This window comes from Chiloscyllium punctatum, chromosome 52, assembly GCF_047496795.1.
Source record: "Chiloscyllium punctatum isolate Juve2018m chromosome 52, sChiPun1.3, whole genome shotgun sequence".
NCBI lineage: Eukaryota > Metazoa > Chordata > Chondrichthyes > Orectolobiformes > Hemiscylliidae > Chiloscyllium > Chiloscyllium punctatum.
The window spans coordinates 22,163,908-22,175,181 of NC_092790.1; the positions used below are offsets into that span (position 1 = coordinate 22,163,908).

Genomic DNA, 11,274 nt, shown 5'->3' on the forward strand with positions numbered 1-11,274 from the left:
CTGACACATACACAAACACTCACGCATACTCTCAACCATACAGAGGCACACACTCACATGCACTCTCACAGACACACACACACACTGGCACACATACTCATACACACACAAACACATACACATGTACTCATACACATGCAAACACTTACACACTCAGTCACTCTCTCTCCCCCACACACACTCACTCATACACACTCAGTCACACTGAGGAGTCGGGTGGATGGTGGAGAGGACATAGGAGCAAGGGATTCTCCGGAGGATTGGAGGTGGACTGTCAGGGGGGTGAAACATTGACTGTGACTACGTAGGGAGGGAGTCACCAGGAGAGTGGCCACCTTGCAGTCTTGGGGACTGCAGCTAAGAGCAGCAAGTCCATTCCAGTCAGCAGACAGAGACAGGCAGATGAGGGAATACAGTCGCACTGTCTCCCTGCCCTGGGTATCTCAGCAACACTGGGGACATCACACACGTACCAGAACTGCATTAAATGTATCAACTGGCTGAGGATATGTGTAATTAACATCAAATACAAACAGGAAGTGAACCATGTTTTAGAGTGTCCGTCTGCCTCAATATCTCTGGGCATCACTGTGTCTGTATCGATGGACAATACAATCATATTCCCCCAGGTAGCTGTTATTCTGTATATAAACCATTCCAAACCCATCAATTAGATTCCAGTCTGTAACGCCCTCCTGGGTATCAGTTATTTAGTATATAAACCATCCTGAACCCCTCGATTATATTACAGTCTGTAACTCCCTCCCGGGTATCAGTTATTTAGTATATAAACCATCCTGAACCCCTCGATTATATTACAGTCTGTAACTCCCTCCCAGATATCTGTTAATCTGTGTATAAACCACCCCGAACCCCTCAATTAGATTCCAGTCTGTAACTCACTCCCAGGGTATCTGTTATTCTGTATATAAACCACCCCGAACCCCTCGATTAGATTCCAGTCTGTAACTCCCTCCCGGGGTATCTGTTATTCTGTATGTAACCACCCCAAACCCCTCGATTAGAATCCAGTCTGTAACTCACTCCCGGGGTATCTGTTATTCTCTATATAAACCACCCCAAACCCTCGATTAGATTCCAGTCTGTAACTCCACCCCCCTGGGGTATCTGTTATTCTGTATATAAAACCCCACCCCGAACCCCTCGATTAGATTCCAGTCTGTAACTCCCTCCCGGGTATCTGTTATTCTGTATATAAACCCCACCCCGAACCCCTTGATTAGATTCCAGTCTCTAACTCCCTCCCGGGGTATCTGTTATTCTGTATATAAACCACCCCGAACCCCTCGATTAGATTCCAGTCTCTAACTCCCTCCCGGGGTATCTGTTATTCTGTATATAAACCCCCCCCCGAACCCCTCGATTAGTTTCCAGTCTGTAACTCCCTCCCAGATATCTGTTAATCTGTGTATAAACCATCCTGAACCCCTCAATTCGATTCCGGTCTGTAACTCACTCCCGGGAATGCCAGTCCTGCCATCCCAAGAAACAGACTGGTAAACTTTTGCTGCACTCCCTCCATGGCCAGAACGTTTTTCTTCAGATGAGGAGACCCCAAAATAGTGTACATAATATTTCAGGTGTGGCCTCACCTTGGACAGTGGCAGCAAAACATCCCTGCTTCCTTCACTGCCCGCCGCCCACCTTTCCCAAACTATCGACATTCCGATAATCCGTCTTCCTGGTGGGAACCTCAAGTTCCACATCAAACTCCACCTGCTGTGCCTTTTCCCACTCTCCAGAACACACTGAAGCATCTCTGTGTCCTCCTCACAGCTCACCCTCACCAACCAACTTTGTGTTTGAAACTTGAGGGGGGGGCAGGAGAATGCCATTCGGTTTTTCTATCACAGTCTGGCCATTCAATACGATGGTTAAAAACAAGGACTGCAGATGCTGGAAACCAGATTCTGGATTAGTGGTGCTGGAAAAGCACAGCAGTTCAGGCAGCGTCCGAGGATTTTTTTTCCAGCACCACTAACCCAGAACCATTCAATACGATGATGACTGAACTTCCAACCTGTTGTATGCTTTCTCTTGAAAATCACATTCAGTTTAGTTCGATTCTGTTGGACCTGCCGCGCACACTGTCCCAACCACCTTGTGTTAACCTCCTGCCTTGTTTTGTATATACGAGCGTAGGGTTTAAGGTGTGGATGAAAGATTTAAAAAGGGGGAATATTTTCATGCAGAGGGTGGAGCGTGTATGGAATAAGCTACCAGAGCAGGTTGTGGAGGTGGGTATAATTGTGACATTTAAAAGGCATTTGAATGTGTACCTGAATAAGAAGGGATGTGGGCCAAGTGCTGGTAAACGGGACCTGGTCAAATTGGGATATCTGGTCAACCCTGAGGTTGCTGTATGACTCCAGGTCTGTTCCCTTGGTCTGTATTGAAGACTTGCCGAGAGTCTGGAACCCCTCAGTCAACTGAAAAGGAGTTGACCAACAGGCTTCCATTTGAAGATATAAGCTGGCCCTCTTGCAAGAAGGGCAGGTTAATCCCAAGTTAACGTGTACTTCTTCCCTTTGCTTCACCCTGTTAAAGCTGCCCACTCTCCTGGTATACCACCAACAGGGTCTGACCTGCAAGCCCTCATCGATCAAACCAACATCAACATGGAGAAGGTCATCGGGGGGACCAGTGGACTCTTGGTGTTTGTTTCAAAGGGAGTGGGGGTCTAAACGTTGGGAGGTTTTTTTGCTAAGACAACAGTCAGAGCACAGCTGGGATACTGTGAACAATTGTAGTGAACATGAATCTGAAGGGACTGTCTGATGAGGGGGAGGCTGAGTTGGGTGGGCCTGTCCGTACTGGAGTTTCGAAAAATGAGATGCAACCTTTACTGAAATATAATATTCACAGTATGACTTAACGGGGGAGAGGCTGGAAAGCATCCTCTCAGCATCCCCTGTCAATTCCCACCCCTTTAGGATGGTCTGTGTTTCAAATAGATCACCCTCTCATTCTTCGACACATACAATGGAAACAGGACCGACAGCAGGTAGTGAAGAAGGCTAATAGCATGCTGGCCTTCATAACAAGAGGGATTGAGTATAGAAGCAAAGAGGTTCTTCTGCAGCTGTACAGGGCCCTGGTGAGACCACACCTGGAGTACTGTGTGCAGTTCTGGTCTCCAAATTTGAGGAAAGACATTCTGGCTATTGAGGGAGTGCAGCTTAGGTTCACGAGGTCAATTCCTGGAATGGTGGGACTACCTTACGCTGAAAGACTGGAGCGACTGGGCTTGTATACCCTTGAGTTTAGAAGACCGAGAGGGGATCTGATTGAGATGTATAAGATTATTAAAGAATTGGACACTCTGGAGGCAGGAAACATGTTTCCGCGGATGGGTGAGTGCCGAACCAGAGGACACAGCTTACAAATACGGGGTAGACCATTTAGGACAGAGATGAGGAGAAACTTCTTCACCCAGAGAGTGGTGGCTGTGTGGAATGCTCTGCCCCAGAGGGCAGTGGAGGCCCAGTCTCTGGATTCATTTAAGAAAGAGTTGGATAGAGCTCTCAAGGATAGTGGAATCAAGGGTTATGGAGACAAGGCAGGAACAGGATACTGATTAAGGATGATCAGCCATGATCATATTGAATGGTGGTGCAGGCTCGAGGGGCAGAATGGCCTACTCCTGCACCTATTGTCTAACCTGTCTGACCTTTACACTGAAGTCAGAAACCCCTCTGCCATCTCCATCCCAGGAGTCATTCAAGTGAAACTTGTGTGAACCATCTCCGGTGTTTAGATAATCTGTTAAAATGCATAGCTGGTAGCCTCTTCTCAAGCTCCGCCTTTGCTGCCTGCCATTTTCTCTCGAACATGCATCTAGTTTCTCCATGCACGCTCTCCCCTCCCCTAATCTCCCGTCACCCAAACACCACACCCATAGTGCAGGACTCACTGCCCTTCCCCCTTGTTCAAAAAGCACGGAAGCTGGTCGGTGAGAAACCCGGCTTTAATCTGACGTACAGAGGTGCTACGTGTTGCCTTGCTGTTGTTGTTGTAGTTGCTGTTTGTGCTACATCCAGCTCACGGACAGACTCCCAGGGGTCGAGTTCCTGGAGGAATTAGGATGGTTCTGGTGTCAATGGGGCTCAGTGTTGATGTTGGTGCTGATTAGGGTCCCTTGTTGGTGTCGGTTCTGGTGGGGGCTCGGTGTTGGTGTCAGTTTTGGTGGGGGCTCGGTGTTGGTGTCAGTTTTGGTGGGGGTACGGTGTTGATGTTGGTTCTGGTGGGGGCTCTGTATTGGTGTCGATTCTGGTGGGGGCTCTGTATTGGTGTCGATTCTGGTGGGGGCTCGGTATTGGTGGGAGCTAGGTGTTGGTGTCAATTCTGGTGGGGGCTCGGTGTTGGTGTCAGTTTTGGTGGGGGCTCGGTGTTGGTTCTGGTGGGGGCTCAGTGTTGGTGTTGGTTCTGGTGGGGGCTCGGTGTTGGTTCTGGTGGGGGCTCGGTGTTGGTGTTGGTTCTGGTGGGGGCTCGGTGTTGGTGTCAGTTTTGGTGGGGGCTCGGTGTTGGTTCTGGTGGGGGCTCAGTGTTGGTGTCAGTTCTGGTGGGGGCTCAGTGTTGGTGTTGGTTCTGGTGGGGGCTCAGTGTTGGTGTCGGTTCTGGTGGGGGCTCATTAGAACAGAGAACATAGAACAATACAGCATAGAACAGGCCCTTCGGCCCACGATGTTGTGCTGAACGTTTGTCCTAGCTTAAGCACCCATCAATGTACCTATCCAATTGCCGCTTAAAGGTCACCAATGATTCTGACTCTGCCACTCCCACAGGCAGCGCATTCCATGCCCCCACCACTCTCTGGGTAAAGAACCTACCCCTGACATCCCCCCTATACCTTCCACCCTTCACCTTAAATTTATGTCCCCTTGTAACACTCTGTTGTACTCAGGGAAAAAGTTTCTGACTGTCTACTCTTCTATTCCTCTGATCATCTTATAAACCTCTATCAAGTCACCCCTCATCCTTCGCTGTTCCAACGAGAAAAGGCCGAGAACTCTCAACCTATCCTCGTACGACCTATTCTCCATTCCAGGCAACATCCTGGTAAATCTTCTCTGCATCCTCTCCAAAGCTTCCACATCTTTCCTAAAGTGAGGCGACCAGAACTGCACACAGTACTCCAAATGTGGCCTAACCAAGGTTCTGTACAGCTGCAACATCACTTCACGACTCTTGAATTCAATCCCTCTGCTAGTGAACGCCAATACACCATAGGCCTTCTTACAAGCTCTATCCACCTGAGTGGCAACTTTCAAAGATCTATGAACATAGACCCCAAGATCTCTCTGCTCCTCCACCTTACTAAGAACCCTACCGTTAACCCTGTATTCTGCATTCTTATTTGTTCTTCCAAAATGGACAACCTCACACTGAACAGGGTTGAACTCCATCTGCCACTCCTCAGCCCACCTTTGCAGCCGACAACAGCCCTCCTCACTATCCACAACTCCACCTATCTTCGTATCGTCTGCAAATTTACTGACCCACCCTTCGACTCCCTCTTCCAAGTCATTAATAAAAATTACAAACAGCAGAGGACCCAGAACTGATCCCTGCAGAACTCCACTTGTAACTGGGCTCCAGGCTGGATATTTACCATCTACCACCACTCTCTGACTTCGACCGGTTAGCCAGTTTTCTATCCAATTGGCCAAATTTCCCTCTATCCCATGCCTCCCGACTTTCCGCATAAGCCTACCATGGGGAACCTTATAAAATGCCTTACTAAAATCCACGTACACTACATCCACTGCTCTACCCTCATCCACATGCTTGGTCACCTCCTTAAAGAATTCAATAAGACTTGTAAGGCAAGACCTACCCCTCACAAATCCGTGCTGGCTGTCCCTAATCAAGCAGTGTCTTTCCAGATACTCATAAGTCCTATCCCTCAGTACCCTTTCCGTGACTTTGCCTACCACCGAAGTAAGACTAACTGGCCTGTAATTCCCGGGGTTATCCCTATTCCCTTTTTTGAATGGGGGCACAACATTCGCCACTCTCCAGTCCCCTGGTACCACCCCCGTTGACAGTGAAGATGAGAAGATCATTGCCAACAGTTCTGCAATTTCCTCTCTTGCTTCCCACATAATCCTAGGATGTATCCCGTCAGGCCCGGGGGACTTGTATATCCTCATGTTGTTCAAAATGTCCAACACATCTTCCTTCCTAACAAGTATCTCTTCTAGCTTATCAGTCCGTTTCACACTCTCCTCTTCAACAATACGGTCCCTCTCGTTTGTAAATACTGAAGAAAAGTACTCATTCAAGACCTCTCCTATCTCTTCTGACTCAATACACAGTCTCCCATTACTGTCCTTGATCGGACCTACCCTCGTTCTCGTCATTCTCATGTTTCTCACATACGCATAAAAGGCCTTGGGGTTATCCTTGATCCTACCCACCAAAGATTTTTCATGCCCTCTCTTAGCTCTCCTAATCCTTTTCTTCAGCTCCCTTCTGGCTATCCTGTATCCGTCCAACGCTCTGTCTGAACCTTGTTTCCTCAACCTTATGTAAGCCTCCTTCTTCCTCTTTACTAGACATTCAACCTCCCTCGTTAACCAAGGTTCCCTCACACAACCATCTCTTTCCTGCCTGACAGGTACATACATATCAAGGACATGTCGTATCTGTTCCTTGAAAAAGTTCCACATTTCCACCACATCCTTCCCTGACAGCCTATGCTCCTCAGATCCTGTCTTACAGCATCGTATTTACCCTTCCCCCAATTGTAAAACCTACCCTGTTTTACGCACCTATCTCTCTCCATAATCAAGGTGAAAGTCACAGAATTGTGGTCACCATCACCAAAATGGTCACCCACTAACAAGCCCATCACTTGTCCCGCTTCGTTACCAAGTACCAAATCCAATATGGCCTCCCCTCTGGTCGGACAATCTACACACTGAGTTAGAAAAGCTGCCTGGACACACTGCACAAACACCGCCCAGTCCAATCTACTTGATCTAAAGAGCTTCCAATCAATATTTGGGAAGTTGAAATCATTGTTGGTGTTGGTTCTGATGGGGTTCGGTGTTGTTGTTGTTTCTGGTGGGAGCTCGGTGTTGGTGTCAGTTCTGATGGGGGCTCGGTATTGGTGTTGGTTCTGATAGGGCTAGGTGTTGGTGTCAGTCCTGGTGGGTGCTCGGTGTTGGTGTCGGTTCTGGTATGGGGCTCGGTGTTGGTTCTGGTATGGGGCTCGGTGTTGGTGTCAGTCCTGGTGGGGGCTCGGTGTTGGTGTCAGTTCTGCTGGGAGCTTGGTCTTGGTGTCGGTTCTAGTAGGGGCTTGGTGCTAGTGTTGGTTCTGGTGAGGGTCTTGGTGTTGGATCTGGTGGGGCTTGGTGTTGGTGTTGGTGCTGGTTCTGGTGGGGGCTTGGTGTTGGTGCTGGTTCTGGTGGGGGCTTGGTGTTGGTGCTGGTCTGGTGGGGCTTGGTGTTGGTGTTGGTTCTGGTGGGGGCTTGGTGTTGGTGCTGGTTCTGGTGGGGCTTGGTGTTGGTGTTGGTGTTGGTGCTGGTTCTGGTGGGGGCTTGGTGTTGGTGCTGGTTCTGGTTCTGGTTCTGGTGGGGCTTGGTGTTGGTGCTGGTTCTGGTGGGGGCTTGGTGTTGGTGTCGGTTCTGGTGGGTGCTCGGTGTGGGTTTTGGTTCTGGTGGGTGCTTGGAGTTAGTTTTGGTTCTGGTGAGGGCTCAGAGTTTGCGTCAGTTCTGATGGGGTTGGTGTTGGTTCTGGCGAGTGTTGGTTTTGGTGGTATGTTCTCATGGCAGAGTGTCCTGGTCGGATGGGCCAAGGGCCCAGCGCCGGCGGTGATGACACGCCCAATGCCGGCGGTGGATGTGCCGGTGCCGGGAGAGATTGGAGGACTGGTTGAAGCCCTTGCCGCAGAGCAGGCACAGAAAGGGCCTCTCGCCAGTGTGGACGCGCTGGTGCTGCTCCAGGCTGGACATCCGGTTGAAGTCCTTGCCGCAGAGCGGGCACCGGAAGGGCCGCTCCCCGGTGTGGATGCGCCTGTGCCGAGCCAGGTTGGATGACTGGGTGAAGGACTTGCCACACTCGCCACACCGGTGCCAGCGCTCCCCAGTGTGCACCAGCCGGTGCCGCTGGAGGTCTGACGCCTGGCGGAAACATTTGCCACAGCACGGGCAGCCATGCGCCGGCTGGAGGGCGTGTGTGCGGCAGTGCCGTGCTAGGTTGGACGAGCGGCTGAAACCCTTGCCACAGGTGGTACAGCAGTGGCTGGCGTGGACCCTCTGGTGCAAGGAGAATGGCGATGCCCCGGTCACACCGCGCCCACACACCGAGCAGATGTACACCTCCTCCTCTTCCCCGGTTCCAGCAACCAGCAACTCCCCAGGCTGCTCAGGGACTGCCTCAGCCATGTCCGGTGCCTCCTGCTGGCCAGGAGCAGCAGAACCCCCCATCGCCGCTGCAGTCAGCTCCTGTCGAACCGGCTCCCGGACACAGGTAAGCATCCTCTTACTGTCCCAGCTCCATCGGGGCCATAGCTTTCTCTTCATCGCCTCTGCAGTGGGACAGAGAGAAGGAGAGGTGTCAGAGAGAGAGAGAGAGAGAGAGAGAAAAGCCCACAGAGAGAAAAACGGAGAGAGAGAGAGAAAACGAGAGATGTCAGGGAGACAGAGAGAGTGAGGGAGTGAGGAAAACAGAGAGGGAGGAGATGTCGGACAGAAACAGAGAGAAAGAGAGAGAGTGTGTGACAGAAAGAGAGAGGAGGAGAAACGTCAGACAGAGCCAGAGGGAGAGAGAAAGACACAGACAGAGAGAAAGAGAAAAGGACATTAGAGATAAAGTGAGAAAGAGAAAGAGAGAGGGAGGGGCAAAGAGACTAGGAGCTATGTCAGAATGAGAGATCATAAAGGAGAGACATCAGGAGAGAGAGAGAGAGAGAGAGAGAGAGAGAGAGAGAGGAGAGAGAGAGAGAGAGAGAGAGAGAGAGAGAGAGAGAGAGAGAGAGAGAGAGAGAGAGAGAGAGAGAGAGAGAAAGAGAAAACGTGGAAATGAGATACCTAGATAGAGACAGAGGAGAAAGGAGAAAGATGAGACAGAGAGAGAGAACTGACAGCCTCTCACACCAGTTCATGCTGCAGGCTCCCGCTCTCTCTCTCTCTCTCTCTCTCTCTCTCTCCGCGATCCCTTTCCCACCATCTCCCCTGAATGGTGCCCCCCTCTCCCCCATTCTCAGGTTTTTTTTTCCCCTGCCCCTCCTTTCACAAGTTGAATTTTCTCCCATCTCTCTCCTCTGGCTGAAGAGATTCTTCGATTGGTTTCACACGTTGACGCAATATCGCGGGCCGAAGGGCCTGTGCTGCGCTGTAACATTATACGTTCAATGCAGTTCGAAACAGTCTTCCCTTCACTCTGAGGCTGTGTCCTCAGGTCCGAGTCTCGAACAGTCACAGAGATGTACAGCATGGAAACAGACCCTTCGGTCCAACTCATTCATGCTGACCAGATACTCTAAGTTACCACTTGGCCCAAGTCCCTCTAAGCCCTTCCTCTCCATGTCCCCCATCCAGATGCCTTTTAAATGTTGTAATTGTACCAGCCTTCGCCACTTCCTCTGGCAGCTCGTTTCACACACACACACCACCCTTTGCATGAGACATTTGCTCCTCAGGTCCCCCTTAAATCCTTCCCCTTACACCTTAAATCTATAACCCCTAGGTTTGGACACTCCTGTCCTGAGGAAAAGACCTTGGCTAGTCATCCTATCCGTGCCCCTCAGGATTTTATAAACCTCTATAAGGTCACCCCTCAGCCTTCAATGCTCCAATAAAATAGCCCCAGCCTGTTCAACCTCAGCCTGTAGCTCAAACCCTTCTGCTACTAATCTTCTTGTCCGCTCTGTCCAGGCCTTTTGGTATTCTGTAAATTTGCAGAATCAGATTCCTCCTAATCCTTCTAAACTCCATCAAGTCCAGTCTCAGAGTCCTCAACCTCTCCTCACACGACAAGCTCTTCATCCCCAAGATCATTCTTGTATCCAAGGATCCCCTCCAAAGCCAGCGCATCCTTCCTTACGGATGGGTCCAAAACAGCTCATAACACTCCAAATGCAATTTGACCAGAGTCTTAGCAGTACATTTCTGCTCTTGTATTCTGTCCCTCTCAAAATGAATGATAACATTGAATTTGCCTTCCAGACCACCAACTGAGCCTGCCTGTTAGCCTTCAGAGTGTGTTGGAAAAGGACTCCCAAGTCCATTTTGTGCTCCAGGTTTCAGAAGCCATTCATCATGTCGGAAATAGTCTAAGTTCTACTCCAGCTCTCCCCCCCCCTGCATCATCCCTAACCATGCAAAGAATTTGCCCACCCCACGCCCTTTCCAACCCTTCCACAAAGGAATAAGAAAAACGCTGATGCATGGAAAAGATGGGGAGAGGAAAGTTTGAGCATTTTTGCAAAACAAAACGACCCATCTTCCCCCCCAAACCAATCTCCCCACCCCCTACAGACCTGGGCTGACTTTATTATTGTCTGCTTTCTTATGAAGATTAAGAAAAAAAAGGTTGTTTTCCTGCGGGATTACATCAAACGTCGACCCTTCCAGGCGGGGAAGTCTGCATTAGTGCCTGTGCATGCTTCTGCTTACCCGGGGGAAGCAGTCTGGGATTGCAACCCCTCCTCCACAAATCCCAGTCTCTCCTTCTCAGCTCCTGTTGACAATGGCCGCCCGGCCGGCGCTGCGCATGCGCCTCGCCAGCCACGCCCGCCCCCCCCATGGCCGACATAGACCGCTTTTCCGAGCGCGGGGCACTCTGGGTAACAAGGCAGCCATTACTCCATTGTGCCTGATTTCCCCTTTGAACTTCACTCTTCCATAAGATGTGTCCTCCCAGCTTTCAACCCCCCCCCCCCCCCCATTTCTTCTCTGATCAGAAAATAGCTAGGGAGGGAATCATCCATCCAAAGAGACCCTTTGGCCCATCAAATCTGTACCACCAGAGTTATACCACCCCCCAAGAAGGGTCACTGGACGCGAAACTTTAACTTTCTTTGCACAGCTGCTGTCAGACCTGCTGAGTTCTCCAGAAATTTCTGTTTTTATTTGTAAATCTACACTAGTACCGCTTGCCTACCCGTACCCCATACCCTTGAATGCTATGATAATTCAAAATGCTCATTCAAATACTCTTGTAAGTAAGTGATTGTAAGTGTGAAAATAATTCAAAGTGGAGTGGATGAGGCCAAAACTGCGTTTTTTCATCTCCTCCTCATATCTC

The 11,274-nt window shown here is 50.1% G+C and overlaps 1 protein-coding gene across 1 annotated transcript; it reads right to left on the reverse strand.

Moving 5' to 3' along the window:
• Positions 1–3,970: 3,970 nt before the first annotated feature.
• Positions 3,971–10,721, reverse strand: LOC140470575 (uncharacterized). Its single transcript, XM_072566641.1, has 2 exons — positions 10,644–10,721; positions 3,971–8,554 (listed from the first exon to the last, which is right to left on the reverse strand). Exon 2 carries the CDS (start codon positions 8,547–8,549, stop codon positions 7,791–7,793), a length of 759 nt encoding a protein of 252 aa, XP_072422742.1. The 5' UTR covers positions 8,550–8,554; positions 10,644–10,721; the 3' UTR covers positions 3,971–7,790.
• Positions 10,722–11,274: the final 553 nt, after the last annotated feature.